We start from the raw sequence: 27,017 nt of genomic DNA, 5'->3' as shown, positions 1-27,017 counted from the left end.
GAAAATAAGAAATCTGCAGAAACCAAAAATCAAGTGATGGGAGAACCTGAGAGAAGAGCAAGTGCCAAAGACAGGTTTCACGAGGAGGCGCCTGCCGACACCAGCGACCCGAGCACCCTACGCTGAGGGCCGGACTGAACGGGGCACAGAGGCCAGGGCTGAGGCCCAGGGCCCGCTCAGGACAGGGGCTGGCAGGAGACCCCAGCACAGCAAGGGAACAAAGAGGGCTGTGTCTTCAGCGAAGGTGGAACAAGAAATAACCCTGCACCACAAAAGGGATGGCAAAGGAACCTGCCGGACTTCTCCTTGGCCTGGGGGAGGGAGAGACGACCAGTATCTTCCCAACAGTCATAACCACAAGCTGGCCCCCATCAAAGATTGTGACCCGAATTCACACACACAAACAGAATCGGGCAGGAAACGTAATTCAACGAGGTCCTGAGTGGATGGTGCCCACAACTAGCAACCAGTGGAATTACAGACTCACTCCAGAAGACAAATTCCATCCACCCACAAGGAATTCCCGCAAGTAAAACTCCCAAGAGGTTGAGTTCATGGTCAAAAATCACACATACACACAAAAGCAGAAAAACAAAGCACCATGTATAAAAACCAGTGAAAACAGACAGAAGAATTAGACTCAAGATGCTAAATATCAGAAATATTTCAGACATGACATAAAGCAAATGGTTGGTATATACGAAGAAACAGCAAAAGCCTGATTATAAGAACAAATGTGAGAATTTAAAGCCTAAGTTGATTTGTTCTTAAAGAATCAAATAAAACTTTCAAATCTGAAAATTATAATTGAAAGTGAATAACTCAATGGTAATTATGGAGACAGTTTTTTTAAAAAAAGCTCCACTACTTTGGCCACCTGATATGAAGAACCAACTCACTGGAAAAGACCCTGGATGCTGGGAACGAATGAGGGCAGGAGAAGAAGGGGACGACAGAGGATGAGATGGTTGGATGGCATCACTGACACAACTGACGTGAGTTTGAGCAAGCTCCAAGAGTTGGTGATGGACAGGGAAGCCTGGCGTGCTGCCATCCATGGACCCATGAAGAGTCAGACACAACTGAGCAATTTAACAACACCCTGACCTAGTCCAATTCTTTAAAAAATTGAGTCTCACCGAAAATTAACCACCAACCCATGTGAAAGAAGAGAAACTAGAAACTACAAGGATACCTTCTGTCTACTGATAAAGATACTACGTTTTGAGGACACAGCTGCAAATAGGAAAAAAGAAAACCAGTCAGGAGATGGCTCTTCTGAAAGACAATGTTTACAGAGTCAACCATGGAAAACACATCTGACCACCCTGCATTCTGCCATTGAGAGAAAGAAACAATTACACCAAAGCAAAGTGACACCCAGGAATGTTTTCAAGGAAGTAAATTAAGGAAATCTCTTCTACCATCTAAAGCTCAACTATGATTAAAAAATGGTTATCTGTGAAGATGTATTTGGAAAAGCTAATTATGTTCAGTATACACTGTTAAAGAAAATAGCAAACTGTATACATTTCAGCAAGAAATAAAAAGGGATGAAAGTGTAAAAGATCAACACCTCCATATAGAAAATGGGCTTATCAAGAACACAGTCATCTGTCCGTATATGTGGGGAACTGGTTCCAGGACTTCCACAGATCCCAAAACCCAAGGATGCTCAAACCCCTCATGCGAAATGATGCGGTTCTTGCATATGACCCATGAGCCATGGGCCCTCAACGACGTGTCACACCTAGTGCGGTGTAAATGCCATGTAAATAGCTGCAAACACACGGCAGATTCAAGTTTTGCTTTTATGAACTTTCTGGGACTTTGTTCATAAATGTTTTCGATCCTGGGAGGAAGAACCCACAGATATAGAGGGCCGGGACTTCCTTTTTCCATTAGACAGCTTATGGTTCTTTATACTAGATAGCCCGTATTTAATACAAATATGAGAGAACACATTTCCCCCACTGTTGTGTTTCAAGTCCTATCTTGAAATCCAGCATTTATCATTCCCAGTTTAATACTGAAGAGGGTCAGATCACGTCGGCAGCCGAAGGAGAACTGCCAAAACAGGCAGGAAAGGCTTCCTGAAGATCAAAGAAGCAAGTGACCCTACAAACCGACGACAGTGCAAGAGGCAGAGGAAGAGGCAAGATAGGACGTGGACACAGCCAGGAGGAAGCGAGCGCGGGCAGGGAAAGGGTGGATCCAGAGTGAGACGCGAGCAGCCAGCTCCTGTCTCCCAAACCAGAAGACGGGGAAGGAAGGCACGGCTGCGAGCCCAAGACTGCTCCCTCGGAAGACGCCATGCCCCGACACTAACCCAGAGGCGCTGTGCTCGGCACTAAACCAGAGACGCCATGCCCGGCACTAAACCAGAGGCACCGTGACCGGCACTAAACCAGGTACACCGTGCCCCAGCACTAACACAGAGACACCGTACCTAAACCAGAGACGCCGTGCCCCGACACTAACCCAGAGACGCCATACCCCGACACTAACCCAGAGACGCTGTGCCCCGACAATAAACCAGAGGCGCCGTGCCCGGCACTAAACCAGAGATGCCATGCCTGGCACTAAACCAGAGACGCCGTGCCCCGACACTAAACCAGAGGCGCCATGCCCGGCACTAAACCAGGTACGCCGTGCCCCAGCACTAACCCAGAGACACCGTACCTAAACCAGAGATGCCGTGCCCCGACACTAACCCAGAGACGCCGTACCTAAACCAGAGACACTGTGCCCCGACAACAAACCAGAGACTGTACCCCGATGCTAACCCAGAGGCGCCGCGCCCCAGCGCTAACCCAGAGGTACGCCATGCCCCGACACTAACCCAGACACTGTACCCTGACACTAAACCAAAGACAACAAACATTTTCATGAGAAAACAAACCATTTCCATACTCTCAGTCTCAGGCATCCTAAAAGTCATCCCAAAGCTGTAGTCCTTTAGAAAAGATGAACCTCAGTAAGCGTCTGAGAACCAAAAAGGTCGCAGCTCTCAGTAAATAAGCAGAGTATCACGACCGCTGCTCCCTTTTCAGTGACGCTGAAGAGGTCACAGTGCCTCTCCCTACTGAGAGAGTAAACGGTGGTTTGTGAGACTTCTGTTCCAATATTCAAGTACACATATATTAGGTCTAACTGCCAAACTGCTCAATCAGAAAACGGGGAGTAACCTTTTCCCACTTACAAAAATGTGAACCCCTCTGTTTTCCCCAAATCCTGTGTTACAGTAAAGTGAACTATGTGAAAAGTCCCTCATACTCCTGCAAGGAAAATCACCATCCAGCTACAACGTACTATTAAGCTGAAGTGAAATCAAAACTATGTAAATTACTGACTGACTGAATTATTCTGTTACTGAAACAACAGGGTTCATACTCCAGATTCCAGGGGCTAACTATAATAAAAACTAACATTATCATCAAACTGAAATATCTGTTAGACACAGAAAAGAACTGACTGCAGCTGGCACCGCGTGGAGTCCTGTCCAAAACACCCCGCAGAATGGAAAGACGTCACAGAGGAGACACAGCAGGAAGTTCCTGGGGTCAGGCCCTCCACCACCACTGTTCAGCTGAAAAACCCTCAGCGTTAACTATGTCAGAAGACGTACAACCACAGACTTTAAAACCCTTTGGAAAAAATGAAGGCAGAATACTTTCTCATTTTATGAAACCAGCATCACCCTGACTCTGAAGCTAGACTAAGACACTATAACCTACAGGTGCTATCCCTTATGAATACAGATGCAGAAACCTCAACAAGGCACTAGTGAGCCAAATTCAGTGACATGTTAAAAGGATTACCGACCATGACCAAGTGGGATAAACACCCGGAATAAAGCACTCTTACAACTCAAGAACAAAGAAAACAACCAACCAAATAATAGGCAAGTGACTTGAACTGACATTTCTCCAAAGATGACATACAAATGGCGAACAAGTACATTTAAAGATGCTCTGTCTCACTACTTACTAGGGACATGCAAATCGAAATCACAAGGTGCCACTTCACACCCATCAAATTGGCCAGAATCAAGGGGGGAAAATGGAAAACAACAAGCGGTGGTGAGGACGTGAAGAACCTTAGTGGTTCCTCCAAAAATTTAATACGGCATTCCCATATGGCTCAACAATTTCAATCCTAGGTATATATCCAAAAGGTCTGAAAACAGGAATGTCAACATTCACAACAGCATTAGTCATTGAAGGCAAAAGGTAGAAAGAACCCCAAATGCCCATCAAGAGAGGAACAGATACACAAAACGTCGACTAATACAATGGAGTATCACTGGGCCATAAAAAAGAAATGAAGTACTGATTCATGCCACGACACGCATAACCTTTGAAAACATTATGCTAAGTGAAATCAGCCAGACCCAAGAGGACAAATAGTGTAGGGTTCCATGGACATGGAACACCTCCACTGGGCAAATTCACAGAAGACAGAAAGTGGATCAACTTTAGATTAAGCAAAGTCTGCAGACAGGGAGGAATGGGGAGCTCTACTGGATGGCCGTGGAGCTGCGGCTGGGGTGACGAAAGCATTCTAGAACAAGACAGTGCTGACAGCTGCACACCATGGCGAATGTAATTAATGTTACTGAAGTCTGTACATAAGATTAACTGAAATGGCAACTTTTTTGTTGTTGTTATATATATCTGACCACAATTTTAAGGAAAGGACCTTGTGATCAAGGGTCAAGGCTGTCACACTGGGATCCCAAGACAAGAGCTAATCACGCGTCCTCCCCCACCATCGTCTTCCTGGAGAGTGAGTCACTACTGAAATCCACAATTTCTTGGGTAAAAAACCTCACCATGAGGATCAGATAAGGCCAAGCCTTGCTTGTTTAGTGTCACAAGCCCAAAAAGATGAATTAAACCTTGAAGCAAACAATACCTACCTTCCACTGCTCTGACTGAGCTAGCTACAAGAGTGCAAAATAAAGACATAGGGAAAATTCCGGGAGGCACTGCTGTCTGAGGAAGGAGGGGGACAGCAGGGCAGAGAGCAAGTGTGGTCCAGAGGCTGAGTGACACCCAGTGTCATGCGTGGCACTGCTAAAAAACCTCAACCAAACTCACCTTTCAAAATAAACACAGGCTTACGTATGTTAAATACAACTAGAACACCATGTTCCAAATGCAGGGAGAAATGGGAGTGGGAGCCTGAGTTTGAGAATGCTACAGAGATCCTGTGTGGGGGCCGGGAATCGGGGACAGAGTCTGAGCCCAAGCTCAGCACCACCTCCAGACAAGTCACCAAGGCCGGTGTGGTCTCTGCACCTCCTAATACAGGAAAATACCTACTCTGCCAAGCTCATGGGGCTGGAAAGCAAACAACGAGAGTGAAGCTGCCCTTTGTAAGGCTATCAGAAGCATCAGTCACTCAAGTGATGGTTTCAACCAAACGGAACAACACAACGGAAAATTCCAACAGAAGACAGTGAACTACCTCACTTGCACTTTGTTTTGGAAGCTACTAGGCAGGTTAAAGAAAACACATAGCTCTTTATCCGAAAGTCTTAAGTTAGCACCCCCTGGACAGTGGTAATAAATACTAGAACAAGCACCAAATCCCTTTTGTGCGCCTCATGTAACACCTTATGTAATAAATACTGCAAGTTCATACACTGAAAACAACGATAAGTGCAGAGGGTAGAGAGTAAAACTAAGGTGTTATTGGTCGCCCCCTCCCTTCGTTCCTCTCCCCAGAGACACCGGCTGCTAACAGCTTGGTTTCAGCTCTACAGCGGTTATTATCACAGCCGTAAATTACAGATGTCTCGTCACCAGCTTTAAACCTGCTCTGCAAATGAGAAACTGGCACACACACACCTCTGGTTCTCCTTCCCCACGCCACCTCCCAGTTTTTATTACGAATTACTGGGTATAAGATCGCTTTAGGGAATCTAGTAATTCTATATTTAACTCTCCAGCCAGATTCACCAATCTCATAAAGTAGGTAAATTACTGCTGTGAAACTCTCCTTTTATGTCTCTCCTTCCTCCCCATCCCTACTACCTGTTTACCTGGGCAGAGCCTGGACCACTCACATTTGCTTCTGTGACAATTCAGCCACAACACTTCACTCACAACACAGGAGCTCCACAGACAGCAGCTTGGAGGGCAGCCAATGCTGCCCGGGAGCTCAACTCGAAAGCAGACAAAAAGACGTTGAGTAACTTCGACGTAAGAAAAGGTGAGTTACAAAGGCAGCAAAACTTTACAAGTAACTATCAAAAAACAAAAACGAATCATCGCTGAGACAAAGACAGTTCAGGAAAGTCAACAAGAAAAAAACCTAAGGAACAGACACATGCCCTTTGGACATTTAACTATTGTCACTTAAAGGAGAACCTTTCCAGTCTCCCGTTCTCTTTCTCGCTCCCCAGTTTCCCTTAAGTGTCTGGAAACCCCCGCTTAGCAGATTAAACTTGTGAAAGAAAGATGGCCAGCATCTGCATCTCTGGTTGGGATTCCTCCCCACGGGTCCTGAAAGAGCTGGGAGGGACAGGGAGGCAGAGTGCCAGGGGGCGTGGCTGGGGGTGGCTGCACCCTGGTGTGGCCCTAGGTCTGCAGGGTCCCTGCTCTCTCCCCAGCCCTAACGGCCAGTCCACCCACCCCCAGACAGAAGGTCAGCCACTCTCTGCAAAGACCAGGTCTCTGGCCTGACCCCACGTGCTCACTACTCTGTGTCAATAGGAAGTGAGAAGGCTCCCTGACCCAGCTCTCCCAAGCCAGAGGCTAGATGCGATTACCATGGTGATGGCATCACAGCCACAGCCAACCGTGAACGGCAGATTCCAAGCGCAAGCTTCCACCGGGGCTCTCTGGGGAAGACCACGGCTGGCTGGTCTGTTTTTCGCTTCTTTTCTTTCCCATCACTACCTTCCAGTCCTCTAGGAATCCCTCAAAGGATCTGGTGCTTCGGTAACGCCGCTCACCCTCTAGCTCTACTGCAGTTCAACGGACGAAGCACCAACAGCGCCACTCAGCACACGCACGCAGACACACCTTTCTGTGACTCCCACAGATGGTGCCACTGAGGAAGCAGACGTGCGTGTGCTCACACTGGCCTCAGGGTCCTTCATAGCGGATCTCGTATCAAGAGTTTTTATATTAACAAGTACAGTATCACTTCCAGTAGTCTGCGCGCCACACAACACTAATGTATCTAAATCCTACAGCAAGCTCTGCTAATAAACATCTACAGTCATGAAAGGAGTCCTTGGTGCTAAACCAATCTCAGCGGAAACTCGCACCCCACAGCAAAGGCTGTTCCACTCGGACCGCTGTTCCCTGCAGTCACTTCCAACAAAGCTTTCTTATTACATCCAGAAATGTAAAAGAAACTCATAGATCCATTATCTACTTCAGAATAGTTTTTATAAATTAGAACAAATTTGAAAACTTATTTTATTAGTCACACTACGACTGTGCCACCACACCACAAAGAAAAGGACTAAAGCACTGCTCTTTACAGCGATGCTGACTCCCACAGGATAGGACATGGGAGAAGCAGTATGCAGACCAAAGGGGACTCAGCTTCAAAAATATCCTGATCACGTTTGGTCTGCCATCTAGAATCATCTTCCACTATATTCTGAAACTGACACAGAGGTGGGGAACGGGTCTCCTCTATTCAGTCTGAGGAGGGAAACGTGAGTCCAAGGTGAGCACACACATCACCTGCCCAGATACACGGTGCCCCCTCCCCCAAATCCCAGAGAACAGGGGCCTGCTCTCCATTCAGGTCCCCTAAAGTCTTTCCTACTACCAAAAATACTCTCACAGTTACTTCGTTCTGAACAGCGAAGAGTAAGCCAAGGAAGTCTGAAACAACCCCGACAAACAGTAATTCTAATTCCTCTAGAGAAGAAGTAAGGAACTTGAACACAACTTGAACATAATATTGTAATGCTAGAGATGTGATCTCATTACAGAATGTGATGGATGTTCTAACAAAGCTTTAAAATCACTTTTACAGGGAGCTGCCCTGGGGGTCCAGTGGCTAAGACTTCAAGCTCCCAATGCAGGGAGCCCGGGTTTGATCCCTGTTCTGAGAACTAGATGCCACATGCCACAGCTAAGACCCAGTGCAGCCAAATAAATAAAATAGATAGTCTTTTAAAAATCACTTTTATAAAGGAGAGACTAGGTCAGCAATTAGTGATATATTATGTGGGGACATCAGCAAACAAGCAGACAAAGAACAGTGATCCATATTCTGTGAACAGGAATGCCATCCCAAGCCACAGTAGCCACCAGCGTCGTAAAGAGAGACTTACATGTGATGCACTTAAACGAGAAAGGAGATGCAATGCAGACAAGCTGGCCCAGATGACACAGAGACATCAGGAACAAAAGGCTGCTGCTAGAGGCACCTATAAGCAGCCTGAAGATGAACGAAGAGGCATCATAAAATGAATGAAAACATTCACAGTTTGTTTTTCTCCTATCTCAGATCCCTAAGTGTAACAAAATTTATCAATTGAGTACAGGTAATGCTTTATGGTCTCAGCTGCACCTCCAAACATTTACATAAACGCTTAGCCACTGAGGTCTATGAAATACACAAATCCTAAGATATCCGCTGGCCTCTACAGAGGATACAATCATACATCAACAAGTGCAGCCAGGAGCGCGCGGGGGAGGGGACCAGGACACGTCTCCCCCACCCGGAACACATGAGCTTTGTGTGAACAGGGTTCCTTCCGGCTAGAACTCAGGCAGGATTCCGTCTAGGAATCCTCCCACCACAGGCCTGAGTTACTGCGGAGTCTTGTTATCAAAGGACTGCTTCGCCATCACAAATCCATGTGGAAAGCGATGGGGATTCTGAAATGACTTTGCACACGTGTGTGTAGCTGCCTACCCACTTGGCACCACCAGAACAAAGCAAGATGTGGACGAGGCAATCCCTATTTGCAGGGAACCCACAGCGTAGGAGAGGAGAACCAGGGCCCAAAAGGAAAAGTTAATTTCAGTGATAACATGGTACCTGGGATTCACCTCAAAATAATCCAGGGGGTTTACAGCAGGTGGGAAGGAAGAAGACACAGGCTGGTCAAGAGACACTCTGGGCTGCAGACTGCGGATGGTGCACGGCGGCACGCAACATGAAGCGCTGACCCAAGAGACGGCCACTTTTCTTTAGGAAAGAAGGCTGCGCTTGGTTAAAACAGAATGGGAAACGTGATGAACTGGCAAAGAAGTGATTCAGATCACGGATTCATTTAGAAAGAGGTGGCCCCTTCACAGAAAATAATCACAAGTGGGACATTTACCAAGCAAGGAAGCAAGGGGAGAAACAAGCCTCAGCCAGGCTGACTTCACACTGACAAGCTGCTGGGAAGGCATCACTGTGGTGGACAGAGTAAAAGGGCTCCCCTCGACTGCAGGAAGGGCCAGCAACTTGCTTCTAACCAACAGAATCTGATGAAGGTCATGGGACGACGATTCTTTGGTTGTAGAAGACTCTGCACCGCTCCCTGGCGTGCTGTCTGACTCACTGACTGGCTCTGAAGGAACAGGCTACCAGGTGCTGAAAGGACCATCCCAGGACAGAGGGGGGCCACGTGGACGGGAGGGCTACATGGCGGAGGGGTCCCATGGAGAGGTCCCACAGCCAGGAACTGGAGGTGACCTCTCAGTGCTGAGGGTTGTCTCCTACAGACAGCCAGCCAAAAGGCAGGCCCCTCCAACCTGTGCCCTCTGCAAGGCTGCAGCTGGTGCCCTGGCCAGAGGTCAGTTCTCATCAGAGCCTCACCTGGCAGTGGATCTGCTCGATGACAAGCACATGCTGGTTTAAGCTGCGAACTTTGTGGCGATCTTCAATTCTGAAGCTCTACATTTGGCACAGCTTGTGCAGTGTTCGCCCCTTCAGTTTTGCCATCATTCCATCTCTTGAGTTTAAAGAAACACTGATTCTGGAACTCCAGGATACAACAGAGAGATCGACGTTGACCCTGCACGATGCCCTGCTCTGCCTGAGACAGTGCGGGCCAGGTGTCAGCACACATTTCAGTCCCAGAGGGCCCTGGGTGAGACGAGAATGGGTCTGCAGCCTCGTTTTCACATTCTACACCTTAAATCATTATCGTCCCAAGCACGACTGCACCTTTCATTCTTTTCAGTTTGCTCCAACTGAACACACTACACATCTCTATCTATTACCATTAACATTCTGCTGGACTTTGCCCAGATTAACGATTTTCTTTGGTAAAGAAGTTCAGCGTACAGATCAAAATATAACATTTAAGCTGCAGACACATTCAACAGAGCTTTCCTTAGTTTACATCTAACGGAGGAAGATTAATTTCTGTAATGCTGCTACATCCAATATTCCTACCACAGTAGTAAGGTTCCTCCAGCTTGTGTTACACACGTGTATAAAATTGTTTCTAAAACAGCTGTTCTTAGATAAAACTTTAATGTCAGAAACTTCTTTAGAAAGACAGAGCTTTCCTACAGCAATTCCACACACCCAATTGAAGTCACTGTCGTGCCCAACTCTCTGGAACCCCATGGACTGTAGCCTACAGGACCCCTCTGTCCATTGGATTGTCTAGGCAAGGGTACTGGAGTGGGTTGCTGTTTCCTTCTCCAGGGTATCTTCCTGGCCAGGGATCGAACCCAGATCTCCCACACTGCAGGCAGACACTTTACCATCTGAGCCACCAGGGAAGCCCTAGGCCCACTTTAAATTATTTTATGTGGTACATGCGTGCTAAGTCTCTTCATTTGCATCCAACTCTTTGTGACCCCTGCTGGACTGTAGCCCACCAGGCTCCTCTGTGCATGGAATTCTCCAGGTAAGAATAGTGGCGTGAACTGCCATGCCCTCCTCCAGCAGATCTTAGGATATATATAAATGCAGGTGAAATCACACACAGGTACTACATTGTACATGATAGACAGCATTAGAAAACTGCCATGGCTTGTCACAAGTGAGAAATGGATTTGTCAGGTCAAAGGAGGCCCTGATTTTGAGATGATCCGTCAGAATCTGCCCACTTAGAATTCAATTCCTTTATTGAACACATAACTTTTAATCGAAAGGTTAATTTCTCCCACTAGAACCTAAACTAAGAAAGAGCTAAGTATAACTCAGAACCACCACAGAGAGATGGCCCTACCCCCACAGCGGCAAGTGCTCTGATGCCTCAGACTTTCCAGCCGCCAATGATGCCTGACACCAAGCGACTCTACCATGTCCTGGGGAGACCCTTCCCAGGGTCTGTCCCTCCCTTTCCACTCACCCCAAAAGTGCCTGAATTTTGACTAGGGATTTCCACCTCCAATAAGAAGGTAATGTGCAGACAGGTCAAGCGAAGTACTACTATGTTACTAAAATTTACCTTGCTGATACAGGGAATTCACAATTTGATTGAGTATATAGTCAACCATGAATACACAGGGTTCCTCAAAGGCTACTAAAGAGCTGAAGAAGGGAGCTCACATTTACTGAACCAGACCCCTGACACACTATCTCATTTACTCCTCCTAGTAAGCTCATGCGTGCATGCGCAGGCGCTTAGCTGTGTCTAACTCTTCACCACCACATGGACTCTAGCCCGCCAGGCTCCTCTGTTCTTGAGATTTGCTGGGGAAGAACACTGGGGTGGGTTGTCATTTCCTTCTCCAGAGGATCTTCCCAAGCCAGGGATCGAATTCACGTCTCCTACATAGCCAGTGGGTATTTTACCACTGAGCCACCAGCAAGCCCCCCAGTAACCTCAGAGCAGTGCTTCTGGACAAGCGGTTAAGCGAGACAGTTATAAACCAAGACTCTGGACCCAGACTCGAGGGATCTGAACCCTAGATCTGCATGACGGTAGGAAAACTCCTTCAGCTTTTTGTGCCTCAGTTTGCTTCCCTGTTGGCTCAGCTGGTAAAGAATCCGCCTGCAATGCAGGAGACATGGATTCGACCCCTGGGTTGGGAATATCCCCTGGAGAAGGGCACAGCTACCCATTCCAGTATTCTGGCCTGGAGAATTCCATGGACTGTATAGTCCATGGGGTCACAAAGAGTCAGACATGACTGAACGACTTTCACTTTCTCCATCCGTAAAGGACAACAACAGTTCCAACCCCACAGAGCTACCGTGAAAACTAAATGGATTCATGTATGCAAAGGGCTTAGAATAATGACAAGCATGCGGTCAGCACTACCCAGCTATTACGCACATTATGTGGGGCCCACTTTATACAGAAAATAAACTCAAGGGTTGAAGGCAAAGGCCCACGGCTGCAACTAATAAACGGCAGAGGGGAAAGCACAACGCGGGTCAGAGTCACAGAGCTCCCCTCTCATCACACCCCTCCCCAATGTCAGGTCCGCCTCAGATCACTGTCGGAGCGCAAGACCTTCCCCAGGGAGTCTTCTTGAAAACCAACAGGCAAAAAAAAGAAAAGAAAAGAAAACCAACAGGCAGCAAAAACATGAGACTGAGTCCCACCTTCCCAGGTGGCAACAGCAGCCCCTCTGCATGAACCACGTGTCATAATGTGGCTGAACCACAGTAACACTCCGGTTAAAACAGGCCTTATCCCTTTGGCTAAGGAACTAAATTATATACACTGTTTCCGCGGGAGAGCCAATGAGCACCAATCGACTTGACTTTCAAAAAGACCTCTGGAAATCAGTCTGTTGGCTGGAGACTTCCTGCATAACCACTCCCTTCCAATGCTTGCCATTCCAGTTTGGCAGCTTTTCAGAAGGAAGGACAAATTAATAATAACTTACACTAGCTCCCATTGAGCTTCAATCTAAAACACGATGCTTAAGGAGTTCATTCAGAATCTGCTCATCACTGTGAAATATCAGGACCTCAGATTTAGCTCCCCTGCACCACATACTAACTGTAAAACGCCAGGTGTCAAAAGGTTCCTTTTAAACTCCAAAAGTATAAACCTGTAATACCAGACTCTGGTTGTCAGAAGAGAGAATGAGAAACAACAAAAATATCTTGGTTCCCAAGAGGTCAGAGAATAGAAAGATACAAGAGCAAATAAAACGTCTGCTATGAGAGCACCAGCATTAATAATTAACTCAATTACCCACAAGATGGTAAGAGCATATTTAATAATACAAATTGTGCTTTAAAAATCATGTCTGCCATGTATGGAAAAGACCAAGAGAGACACAAAAACATGTTATCAAACACGAGTAAATGATTAATGGGTTACTGGTGACTTTTGGCTTCTTTACACATTGCTGTCCATCACATTTTTTTCCTGTTATAATCAGTAAGACAGTACAATTTCTTAGCAAGTATCCATGTAACTAAAAGAAAACATCACACATCTGTGGAAGACTTGGGAGTGGGAAGCTCCCAAGAAGGCAGGTAGCAAGTGATCAATCACAAAGGAAAAAAACCCACACGGCTAGCCAACTACATCCACTTCCAGAAACTGTCAGCCATCACTGGTTTAATGCAATGTTAAGTGTCCACCACTGCACAGGTCCAATCTTGGCTCACAAGTGACGTTAGAGGTATTTACACTAGTTAGTTTAAAAGACACTTAAACTGGTTGCTCCCCCCTCACCACCAAAAAACTACAGCTCTTTAAGTCCCTATCTGATTTCTGAAAGGATTGAGATGGCAATGTTTTTAAGCCACCCGTTATGAACTGAACTGTGTCCACTCCTGCCCTCCCCACCAAAAAAAAAAAGAAAAAGATGTATGTAAAACTTAACTCACAGCAGCGTGGATTGTGACCTTATTTAAAAACTGAGTCTTTACAGAAGTAATCAAGCTAGAATGAGGTCACTAAGGTGAACTCCGATTCAGTATGACTGGTGTCCTTTTAAAAAGGGGAATTGAGACATGGACACACATAGAGGAAAAATGATGTGAAGGGACCCAGGGGAAGGTGGCCATTGACAAGCCACGGGACACCCGAGGCTCAGACTTCCAAGTGAGGCTCTCAGATGCTGGCGGCAGTTGGGGGGGACCCCAGCACCTTCCAAGGGGGCAGTACACTGTCAAGACCCTGGACTTGGACTCTGGCCTCCAGACTGTAAGACAATAAATTTCCCTTGTTCTAAGCCATTCAGTTTGCAGCTCCTGTTACAGAAGCCCTACGAAGCGAATACACTATCCCATAAGCATGCAGGACACCCTCAAGAGCACTGCCTTTCCAAAGAGCTTACACCGAGCAATTTCATCTGTAGCATAAATACTCAGTGAGGCTAGTCCAAAGGCATGCCAATATACAACTCACGAAAGAAATTCATACTATCATTTCAGTTTGCTTCCAATTTTCTTAAGAATGTCTTCTGTGAGAATGTTTGTAATATTTAACTGCAGTAATATATTCTTGGTTGAGACACAATGATTTTGAATGAATTTAACCACTCTGGCCTATGAAGTTGATATATTATAACTGAAATGTACCCCCCTAAAAAAAAAACAACTTTCAACTGAACTGTATAGGCATTTAACATAAACCCAAACTTAAGAATCTATAGGTCATAAACACACAGACCCACAACCAGGCATGTGATAGTGAAAACGCTGAAAGTCAAAGACAAGGAGAAAAAATTCAAAGCAGCGTGAGAAAAAGGACAAGTCACTTAGAAGGGACACCAAGACTGACAGTTGACTTCTCAGCAGCAGCAAGGCTGAGGAGGTGGGGTAACGCATGCAAAGTGCTCCCTTTTAAAATCCTCATTTTGATAGTTCAAAATAATTTATGCAACCTCAGAGGCGTATCTACCACCCCATGTCTAACACACAAGGGGAGAGGTGGGAAGACAAGAGAGAGAGGCACCACCCCGCCTCGAAAGTGACCACGGAGATGAGCCAGCTCATCACTAACACTATATACAGGAGTGGTATAAGAACCACAGCGCAGTTCCAGGAGTGAAAAGGAGAGAAGATGACATCTGGGGTGAAACACTGCAACCACGGGGGAGAGGCGGGAGGACACGCAAGAGGCAGCAACGCCACCTCTAAAGGACAAAAATAAAAACAAACCACAAGCAGAGATGAGAAAAGGTAAGAGAGACCACTTTTCGGTCAAAAAGGGCAATGTATCAATGTCTTCAAACAAGAAGACGAGGCAGATTTGCAAGCATGGTCAGGGGGCGAGGGCTGGATTTTTACAGGGAAAACCCACCAGAGGGCTCATGGGTGCCTCTAGGTTTCTCCTGCTGGGCTGACCAGCTCCCCTGGGGCACCTACTTAACCAGGGAGGAGAACCGTCCTGTGGGCTGGCTGCATCCCCTGGGAGAGAGATGTAAGCCTCCTTCGAGTTAAAATATGCAGCAAAAACAAATGAAACTCACTAGTAAACTAGAGAAACTAGTCTTGAAAAAAAAAAAAAAAGATGAACTGTCTTTTTAAAGAATAACATGCAAATTAACGAAAACAAAAATAATAAATTTGCCTAGCAGAGTCGTTAATACAATACCTGGGGTTTCGTTTTTGATCAACTGTATCTAGTTTTGAGCCTTTGACATTTCAAAACTGTTCTGACTTCTGTTCACCTTTAGTAACCCTGATTCCCTCAGGGGGACACAGAGAACACTTGATTTCCATTCCTCACCTGCTCCTGGATGAACCAAAGCTGCGTCATTCACGGCCGAAGTCTGAAACCATCTAAACATGCTGTCTTGTTCGGCAGAAACCAGAACACCCTTCCTCTGCTATTTCAAGACACATCTTCCTCGTGCAAACTGCAAAGTACCAACTGCTACCCCAAGGTACCACCTTGATCATCCTGCAGAAGAGCACCTGCGTGAAGCAGATTAAACACCAGGGAATTGTCCCAACGTCAGGGAAAGCAAACAAACCAAAAAAAAACTATGGAACAACATTCTAGGGAAAAAAGAAAAAAAAATTTTTTTCAAAATGACAGTGGCCAGCTTTCTGGACTGAGGTTCAGAGCAGAGGAAATGTTTTTGTCTACAGGATCTCACATTATAAACATGTTTTCCACTCCAGAGAATAGCAGGCTCTTATTTTCTTCTTTCCTTGCCCCTAGGACTTACTCCACTGCTTCCTTCTTTGTGCCTGGATGGGCTCTCTTTCTACAAGCCTAATTTGAAAGAATTCATAAAGCTCTCTTTTCAGGCATTCCTGAAAAACCCAGGTAGATGAATACTATAGAGATGAACACAATTGAGTCACTATAATTTTAGACCTTAAAAAAAAAAATGCCACTAGAAGGAAGCAACAAGAAGCTAGCTGACATCACAAGTAAACAGCTCCCTCACAGCACGAATAATTCGGCAAAGAACTGCGTGTTGTAGGAGAGGCAAGCCCACAGATACCTCATTAGAAAAAAAAAGAAAAGAAAAAAAAAGTCTGTGAACCATAAATTCCTAAAAGACTTTTTTAATGAAAGAGAACCTAAAATTGTGCTTCATCAGTTACCTGAGCACCACAAGACCAGGATCACTAAAATACTCATTTTCAAACTCTGCGCTGACTTCTACTTCGTCAAAGGGAACCTGGGAGCCCGCTGCCATGCCACAGCCCAGGTGGCCAGACACGCCCCGCCCTCTGCCCCTGAGGACGAATGCCCATCACCAACCACCACGGGGATCTCCGTTTATGTTTCCAGTGCAAAGAAAGCAGTTCCACGTCGATCATCTCCCTTCACAGGCATTCATTCTCTCATTTGATCTAATGGGGAGAATGATTCCATCTCACAGTAAGTGGTCCATCCAAATACACATAGTAAGTGGAGTGGGACTCAAAGCTACACACACACACACACACACAGAAGCTTAGAAATTAGGGACAAAAAAAATTCCCAAATTCTTGTTTAAAAAGGAAAGAAAAACAATTTTATCTCAACCATGAAAGAGGCAACGTATTGCCCTGTAGATACCATCACGGACTAGGGACTCAAGAAACATGGATCTCACCCCCAGTCACGTTGGGAACGACTTGAAGCTTGTTTTTGTACTCTGTGAAAGTGGGGCTAATATTCCCTGAGCTTTCCTTGCTCTGAAAGGATCTTAAAGATGACAGATGTGAGGAGGAGTATGAGACTAACAAAAAAGGACTAAATGATCTTAAAATATCTAGAAAAGCTGTCTGTACATTAAGTTCTTAGAGGTGGTGATAGTATTGTGTTTTGTTATACACATTGCCCTTTTGTTTTACAAAGGTTTTTCAGCAATATTTTGTTCTTTATGTAATCTGATAGTTCCTTCACTATAATACAGATGAATTTAATCCATTTAGATTTATTATAATAAAACAGCTTATTTCTTCCATTTTACTTTGGTTTTCTGTTTATCCTCTTTTTTTTTTTTTTCCAATCTTATCTTTCCTGTTTTCCTGCCCTCAGAATTTGAGTGATAAAGTTTCAGCTAGTTTGGAAGCAAGGAAAATCATTTCTTGTGTAGGTATATATTTAGCCTTAATTTTTACCATGCATATACAACTTTAAATTTTCTAAAACTGTTTCTTGGGAGGTTTTGTGGATAGGGGACAAGACTTTTAACAAGTTTTTAACTACCATTAAATAGTCCCTTCTACTTCATGATGTTATTGTCACTATATTTTTTTAAAAACAACTTTTTAACAATCAATGTAGTAAAATTTACCAATGTGCCTTTATCAACTCCACTACACCTTTATCCCAACTCTCCTCTGAATTTATACCTTCTCAGGATAAATGCAGATCCCAGGAGGCTGCACCTCTGCTCACCTCTGGAATCCCCTCTCTTCCTGGCAACACAATGACTGACTTCCTTGCACTAAATTCAACCCTGAATATTCACTGGAAGGACTGATGCTGAAACTGAAGCTCCAATACTTTGGCCACCTGATGCAAAGAGTCGACTCACTGGAAAAGACCCTGATGCTGGGAAAGACTGAGGGCAAGAGAAGGGGGCAGCAGAGGATGAGATGGTTACAGAGCATCACTGACTCACTGGACACGAATCTGAGCAAATTCCGGGAGATACTGGAGGACAGGGAAGCCTGGCGTGCTACAGTCCATGGGATCGCAAAGAGTCGGACACAACTGGGCGACTGAACAACAGCAACAGCACAACGTTCCGATCTCTTCCGAGAGGTTTCCTCCCCAAGCCCTTGTCTCTCTCCCAGGGAGAAACGACCATTTCCTCTTTCACACACTGATTATTACTCACTCCTGACGTGCTGGATACGTCTGGCCTCCTCCTCGACCTTTTTCTCATCTTGGTACACACAGTGGGTACTAAGTGTGGAGCCCACAGGAACATACAGGTAAGACTATTCTCATACGTACTTGTCTGCCAAGTTGTTTCAGTTGTGTCCGACTCTTTGTGGCCTCCTGGACTGTAGCCCCACCAGGCTCCTCTGTCCATGGGATTCTCCAGGCAAGAATACTGGAGTGGGCTGCCATTTCCCCCTCTAGGGGATCTTCCCAACCCAGGGACTGAACCCATGTCTCCTATGTCTCCTGCACTGGCAGGCGGGTTCTTTTCTGGATGCAACTGGTTAAGGGTCTCTGGTCAATCCAGACAGCTCCTGGTTGCCCAGCAGCCAAGAGGATTTCTCCCTGGTCACAACTATGACCTATTCGGGACACAGTGAATGGGAAGCTCCTGTGAGACCAGAGCTCATCATGCTCTTCTCCATACTCTCAGTACCACATGCAACCTGACAGCATGCAGGTCCCTGTGAACACTTCCTCAAAGCGCTTATGAAGAAAAGGCACTCTTTACAGGGGGGAACAAAAAAGAACACATCGCTATTGGCTTAAAAAGAATAAACCCATCACGCCTTCCATGAAAAGCATTTACACACTGAGCATCATGAAGAAGCCTGGCTTAGGTCACTGAAAGAAAAAGCACTAAAATAAAATCAAAGGCAACAATATTCTAACTCCTTTAAAATATACCATGATGAGACCACTATTCACAAGTAGGAAGTGCAGGGTTGGTCCCTGAACCTATGCAGCATTTCAGTAAGAATATCTGTCAGCTGGCACTGGAAAAATATCCACGTCTTGTTCTGAGCTGGAAAAGAATTTTTACTGGCCTGCAGCTTTCGATGTGTGGATTACTACAGATGGAGGTCCAAAGCAAGCTTCGACATCATTCTATAGACGTCACACAACTCTGAGAAAAAGTTGATCTTTCTTTGGAAGCCGCAGCAGCAAAGGATAAGCCAGTGAACACACAGGATTATGAAGACCCACAGCCACTCACACAATCACATTCTATATTAAATATCATGTACTTCACACCATCACAAAATTCTTGATTATTTCTGGGAAAGTAGACTTCAGGGTTTTTCCTACAAGATGAATTATGTATACAAACCATCTCTCTCGTCTCCTTCTAATATAAATTCTGTGCATAAGGTTTTAAATGATGACGACTTCTATATGGGTATTTTCAACAGTACTGGGTCTCTGGATTCTTGATTCAGCATCTCATGTAACTCACCGTTATACCTGGCATTTATCTTTTTCTTCCAACACAAAGCACTTTACAGATATTTCAACAATCCTCTTCAAAAAGTGGGTTCAGTAACTGCACCACAGGCCAACAAGAGGTGTCACCCTGGTAGGGGACCGAGGCAGCATGAAGGAATCAAATGCAACAATGTGGCCCCAGGAAAGAACAGGAAAATCCAAAAGGAAATAAGGCCTGAAGCTGACTTTAAAACACAAACTTCATTCTACCAATGATGACAAGTTGGTGTGCTTTTTTTCAGTATAAAAAATAAGACTTTTCTTCTCAAAGTACTATTCCCAACTTATCTAAACTTCTCAAACATGCTTGAGAATGTCGCAAATTTAGAACATTTTTATTCCCAGCCAAAAGCAGTAGTTCCTACAAACTACTCAAAACAGGCGAAAAAAGACAATCCACGTTCTTAGTTTGAATATTATGATCTAACCCACTTAACTTCAAAATAACTGTGTGCTTTCTCAGAAGCACATACTATTAATAAACTCATGTTTCTTATGATGAAAATGAACTAAAATAACTGCATTTTATTTAAAAGATTTCCCTTTTGGTTACTAGTATTTGCCAACCTGTCATTAACTAGAAGCAAACCACTTTACAAAGGTAATAATAATAACTACAAACACAACAAATGATTAGTCATGGGCCAGTACCATTCTAGAACCCTATAAAGTGGACATTATTTCACCCCAATTTTACAGATAAGAAAATCATGGTACAGAGAACTAATTTGTCCAAGATCACATTCACACTCATGAAAATAAATGTGGAATATCAAAAAGGGCTTGTGCCTGCTCATCACTCAGTCATGTCCGACTGTTTGCAACCTGATGGATGCAAAGGCTCCTCTGTCCATGGGATTCTCCAGGCAAGAACACTGGAGCGGGTTGCCATTTCCTTCTCCAGGGGATCTTCCTGACCCAGGGATTGAACCTAGGTCTCTTGCATTGCAGGCGGATTCCTGACCATCTGAGCCACCAGGAAAGCCCTCAAAAAGGGCAGCAATTCAAAAATCTTACTTTAAAAAATGGTATCGGAAAAGAAAAAAATGTCAAAAATAAGTAAACAGCTATGTGGATTGAGGCCCTTAATGTATAAAATGGTGATATCACTAACCTCCACTAAATGCTTTTGAAAGAAGAAACATTTACTTTGGACCATAATTATCCATAAATTCCACAACATTTTTTAAAAATTAGCAAACTAAGTATAATCCATATTTAACTATATCTAATTCCATGCTCTTCATGTTATCTAAAACATGATCAGATGCAACCTACTGAACAGGAGAAACTACTGTAAATCATATATCTGCTAAGGGACTAATATCCAAAATATATGAAAGAACTAATACAAATCAATAGCAAAAAGCCAATCCGATTACAAAGCAGGCAGAAGATTTCAACAGGCATCTTTTGAAAAACACACATACGCATTTGCCAAAAGTTCCATGAAAAGATACTCTACATCATTAATCATCAGGGAAATACAAATCAAAACCACAAGGAAGTATCACCTCACACCTGTTAGAATGTGTCAAAAAGACAAAAAATAACAAGTGTTGGTGGGGACGTGCAGAAAAGAGAATCACTGCTCACTGTTGGCAGGAATGTAAGTTGATACAGCGACTATGGAAAACAATATGGAGGCTCCTCAAAAAATTAAAAATAGAACTACCATATGATCCAGCAATTGCTCTTCTGGACATTTATCACATAAGATGGGAACACTAATCCAAAAAGATAAATGGACCCCTATGTCCAGTGCAGCACTATTTACAATAGCCAAGATAGGGAAAAAACAATCTAAATGTTCATCAATGGATGAATGGATAAAGAACATGAGGTATATGTATACAATGGAATGTTACTCAACCACTAAAAAAAAATCTTGCCATTTCCAACAACATGAATGGATATTATGGTTATTATGCTAAGTGACATAAGTCAGACAGACAAATGCCATATAAACTCACTTATATGTGGCATCTTTAAAAAAAAAAAAAAAAGAGGCTCATAGATACAGAAAACAGGAGTGGTGGCTGCCAGAGGCGACAAGGGTGAAGTGTGAAGAGAACTGGGTGAAGGGGGTCAAAAAGTAAAATTAATTAATTAAACATGATTAACATTCCCCAAAATGATGAAATCAACAGTCATTTAAAAACTCTAAAAGGATTAGAGAATACTGAGTTTTACATCTAGAAGGAAAAAAACCACAGAAGGAATATTTATTAGTGTCTAGTCCAACCCCTTTATTTTACAGATGAGAAAAATGAACTCGGAAAGTTTTAAGAGACTTTCCCATATGCGCAGATCTAAATGTCAAAATCTGGACTAGAGTTTTCCTTCTGGTCCAACTGCTCTTTTTAATTATACCATGCGGTAGGACACATTATAAAATACTATATTAAGCTTCTAGAACGGAGCTACTGAGAGAGAAATCAAAACAAAATCAGATCTTTTAAATCTAAAAAATGAAGATTGCTGGAAACAAATTAATGTTAAATAAACAAATGCTTACATAATCTTTCTGGAGACAGTAAAACTTTCAGGAAAGCTTCTGTTAATCTGACTTTAAAGGGAGGCTGGTGGCTCAGTTGTAAAGAATCTGCCTGCTAACGCAGGAGACACAGGTTCGAGGGTTCGATCCCTGATGGTGGAAGATCTCACATACCTCAGGCAACTAAAGCCCATGCACCACAACTTCTGGGTTGCGGCTCCACAACAAGAGAAGCCACCACAATGAGAACTCTGTGCACTGCAACTAGAGAAAGCCCTCGGGCAGCAACAAAGACCCAGAGCAGCCAAAAATAGATGATTATTTTTTTTAAAAAAAAGGACAAAACAAGCTGGGGGGCGGGGGGGTTAAGTAAATTATTTTCTGCTGCCTTCAGAGTTTCCAAATTCTTTTTAATAGAATATTTTCCAAATTTTCTATAATGAAAATAATTTTTTATGCCCAGTATGTATTCTGGCCAAATTGAGATCAGCCAGCTTAAATAAAACTTATTCTCAATGATTTCTCCACTAAGGTCCTCAAACACATGTTCAAACATTTCCTATCCAACCAATTATATGACAGAAGACTCCTTATTTTTGAAGTTTTCATCCCTCCTAAGTTAACATTAAACACAGCAAAATTAGAAAACCAACAGCAACTCACTTTAAATATTCCTGTCACAGAAACACTAGTTTTACTATTAAAATATAGATAAAAATTAATTAAATATTTCGCTAATAAAAGAACTACATCCACCCTTCCCTGGTGGCTCAGATGGTAAATAATCTGTCTGCAATGCAGGAGACCTGGGTTCGATCCCTGCGTCAGGAAGATCCCCTGGAGAAGGGAATGGCAACCCACTCCAGTCTTCTTGCCTGGAGAATTCCCATGGGCTACAGTCCACGGGGTTGCAGAGTCAGACATGACTGAGCAACTAAGCACAGCACATCTACCCTATTTCCTAAGAAGGACCACAGAATGTTATTATTTAATAGAATATTCAGACTACAAGAAAAGCCTACCCCACAGCCTCACCCCCATGAACAAGGTACCATGGGTGAGTGACCCCAGTGAGACTCAATAAGAAAAGACAAGTAGCCAGTCTCACCTGCGACTTTCCTGCAGTAAGTACAGTCAGTTTCAAGATTCCCACGCCTTTTTCAAAGCAAACTTGTCAGACACCAAGCTGCAGACTATGGTCTTGGCTCAGCAGTCCCATGTTCCAGGGGACCTAGCTGACCCCAAGAACTGGGGACGGGCAAGAAGCCAGGCCATCCCACCGCCTACCACATTCCTTTGCCACAACTTCTCCTTTACTCAAGCCCCGGCCCATGCCCCCTCCCCGGCCAGGACTCCTACAACCCAAACAAGCCTAGATGCCTCTCACATCCCCTGTGCCCCCACTACTGTGCTTCCTGATGGCCCTGAGCCGTGTGGTCACCTGGTCCCGGCCGCTACAAGTTGTTCTACAACTTCACTTCGATTTCAAAACGCAGGCCGCCCCTCTACATGCATTTGTCACTTTCCCATTATTTCACCATGATGAAGTACAATATTAAATATTAGGTAAATACTCCATGCCAGGCCCTCAAGTTGGAAGCTACTTTGGCGGCAAAACAAGCATCATGCGATACTGAAATTACTTCCTGGACATCATAAATAAGAGGGGTTTCTAGAGGCACCCTGCAGATGGATTCCCTGCAGCCTAAATGCAATCCCTCACTCAATTAAGCTGCAACATTGACTTAAGAGCAACAAACTTGACTAACATTCCCACGCCAGAACAGTGATCTAGGAGAAGACACTTTGGAAGAGATTCGCTTTTAACAGGTACTTAATCCAATCACGGGACTGCTGATTTGCCCAAGTGCCTTATGTCGACAGGTGAAATAAAATTCTGTCAACTTTATTATTTATAGAATAAAATGTCAACTCACTATAAATTTTTTCACAATTGCTGATTCTCTGAGAGATCCAGCCCCCTCCTCCCACCACCCAACACACAACCTCAATCTCAGCCACGTTTAGCCAAACGCACTCCCCCCAGACATCAGCATGGGATGGAAGGGACCCAGAGAAACTCTTGACTGTCCGCAGAAGGTAGTGCTCTACCAAACTGAACAAATAAACAACAGTCCCTCTGCTTAAGGCCTTTACAATCTATTATAATAAGGCGGTAAGAGAAAACTTTACAACATAGCCAGTGTTCTTGCCTGGAGAATTCCAGGGACAGGGGAGCCTGGTGGGCTGCCATCTATGGGGTCGCACAGAGTCGGACACGACTGAAGCAACTTAGCAGCAGCAATGTGAGAAGTACCACTGAGATTTTTAAAAATGCTGCGAAAAGACATGAGTGGGGATGAAGGCTGGGGATGGACAGGTTTAAGATTATTCAAGTAAGGCTACCCGCTTGAGAGAGAGCTGTGAATGTGCCAGAAATCTACAAAGGCACACAGGTAAATATTTTTCTTTTCTTGGTTGTCTACTTGGTGATATCTCAGAAGATAGTCTGAAGTTCTCCTTAAGCAAAAGATTGCAGGCTACTTTGAGATGTTCAACCCTATCTCGGACAGCGTCAGAGTTTTTATTCAAATATGAACACTGACACACCCAATTTTAACACTGCTTCAGGAGCAATCTCATTTGGTTGAGCACTGATGTTTCTGTATTTGCCAACAATACACACATCACACTACATGCAATTAATGCACCAGAGCAGAAACCCTAGGAAGAACTCTACAGTATAAGGTTCTTGAGATCAAGATCCCACTGTTTGACGTGGCAAATTGCTCTGCCTCATTTTCTTAATGTGACTAGTGCATCTATAAATTCGTTGATGTGAATGATGCTTGCTTCCCTTAACTAGAAAGTAAACAACCATGAAAGCAAGAGTCCCACTTGACTGCTGCTGTATCCCCAGCGCTCAGCACACCCTCCTGCACGAAGTAGGTGCTAAATGTATACCTGAAATACTGGAGTGGATGAGCAGTCAGTAAGACAGACACATCTCTCCAGAAACTCTAGACTTTGACAGGGAACCATGACCTGGCAATCTGTGCAGGCTCGGCAGTCTGTGCAGGCTCAGCAATCTGGTGAGATTATCGAGATTATCATTTTCAAAGACTTAATTATCACATTCCTTCTGAAACAGAGTAAGATGATAACTGACACATCTAAACGTAATTAATCTACCTGACCCTTGGAAATCATCCTTTAATACGGTCCCTTTAATATCAATGCTTTCCTAAAATGTGAACTGTGCGAAAAAAACATCCACTTGAAATGGACTCTTCATGATTCATTCTTCAGCGTGATGTCTTTAATACTGTAGATTTTAATCCCACCTGATTTCAGCCATTTTTAAAAATACTGTTTCTCAGAGTGCAGTTCAGAAATCTGCGGCTAAAAGCCATCTTTCCGATCGGATTCGCAGCTCCTTAAAGAAAGGTACAGGAAATGTACCACCCATATGAGGAAGACAGCTGGTGGGGGGCGGGGGGAATCTCCCACAGGCACAAAAAGGGCTGGGAAGGCGTAAAACAGAAGGAAAGACTGCAGGAGTCTTTAATAAACGTGATCGCTAGGCCCACGTGGTAGAAGAATAACTTTTTTTTTTTTTTCCTGAGACGGCTCATAACTAAGATCGCCTGAGAGATCGCCAGATGTAAAAGCCATGAGGAGCTTAAGGAAACGGATTCGCCCCCACCGTGTGAAGTGACAACGGGTACCCTGGCCAAGCACAGAAGACCAAGATTTAAACGCACACTTGCTCTGCTTAACTCGGGACTTGTCCACGAGGCAGGAGCTCTTTTCCCCTGAAGCTCTTTTCCCCTTCTACTTAAAAACCCCCGACACGACACAAGACAGCGATGCTGCCGTCAGTTCCCACACAGAAATACTTCCAAGTCACACACCGATGCGTCTGGTGCGTTCAAGTAAACAAACGACAGGAACGCTTAAGCTGTTCTCAGGATCGGCGGGCATTCCCGGACAAGACTCCCCGGCTGCAAACCAGGGAGCTCGGTCACCTCCGAGGAGGAGACACGGTTGGGGGAGGCGGGGGGGTCAGTTTCGACAGCACTTAAAAGTTTCCCTCTTCGCGCGCACACACACACACACACACACACACACCGGTCCCCCGGGCCCGGCGAAGGGACGCGGCCTCGCCAGGGCGCGGGGAGCAGACCTGCGCCGACTTCCGTGCGCGCGGGCCGGCAGCGGGACTTGCCTACCCCGCCGCGGCCCCGCGCGCTCCGGACGCAAAGGCGGGGACACCACGCGCGTGCTCCCGCCTCCGGCCCCCCAGAGCCGCGGAGATCGGGAGCACCGCCGTCCCGCGCCCCTCCCTACCCACGCGCGCCCCGGGGCAGCTCCGCCCGCGCTCGGGCCGCGCCGTCCAACCGCCCCCGGCCGGCCCCGCGCTAGGCCCCGCGGGCGGCAAGGGCGGGGACGCGGGCCGCCCGCCCGCCGTACCTACCATGGTACAGATGGAGGCGAGTTTGGAGACCGTCATTAGGATTTCCATCCGCCCAGCGCCATCTTCCACCCAATCGCGGCGGCGGCGGGCGGGGAGGGAGGCAGCCGGGCCGCCCGCTCACACCGCGGGCCGACCCCGAGCCTCCGCGGACCCACGCACCGAGCCTGCTCAGCCGCCGCTGCCGCTTTCGCCGCCGGCGCTCCGGCACTCCCCGCCGCGGGCCCCAGCCCCCGCCTGCCGGCCGCCCGCCCGCCCCCGGCTCCTCCCCGGCGCAGGGCGCAGCCGCTGCCTCGGGGCCCGCGCCTGCCCGCCGCGCACCCCGCCCAGCGCGCGGGGAGCGGGCTCCGCCGAGGCCCTAATGCCCGGCCTGCCCAGCAGATGCGCGGCCCGGCGGCGCGCCCGCCCCGCCCACCACCACGGCACCGCCCCGCCCCTCCCACCTCAGCGCGCCCTGCCCACTCCCTCGCCGGCCCCGCCCGCCGCCGCCGCCCCGCCCACCGCCGCGCACCCCGCCCTCTCCCGTGCCGGCCCCGCCCACAGCAGCGAGCCTCGCCCGCCGCCGCGAGCCACGCCCACTCCCGCGCCGGGCC

At 45.8% G+C, this 27,017-nt stretch overlaps 1 protein-coding gene across 1 annotated transcript in view; it reads right to left on the bottom strand.

Annotated features, from left to right (window-relative positions):
• The window catches only part of USP12 (ubiquitin specific peptidase 12), a 57,509-nt gene extending 31,008 nt beyond the window's left edge, over window positions 1-26,501 (bottom strand). Inside the window, exon 1 of the mRNA XM_068984311.1 lies at window positions 26,428-26,501. Within this exon, the coding sequence (XP_068840412.1) occupies window positions 26,428-26,475 (48 nt within the window). The 5' untranslated portion in view covers window positions 26,476-26,501. The remainder of the gene's footprint in view (window positions 1-26,427) is intronic.
• Window positions 26,502-27,017: the final 516 nt, after the last annotated feature.

Source organism: Capricornis sumatraensis, chromosome 12, assembly GCF_032405125.1.
Source record: "Capricornis sumatraensis isolate serow.1 chromosome 12, serow.2, whole genome shotgun sequence".
NCBI lineage: Eukaryota > Metazoa > Chordata > Mammalia > Artiodactyla > Bovidae > Capricornis > Capricornis sumatraensis.
Note: the sequence above shows the minus strand (reverse complement) of the source record. Positions and strands in the feature narration are given on the sequence as shown.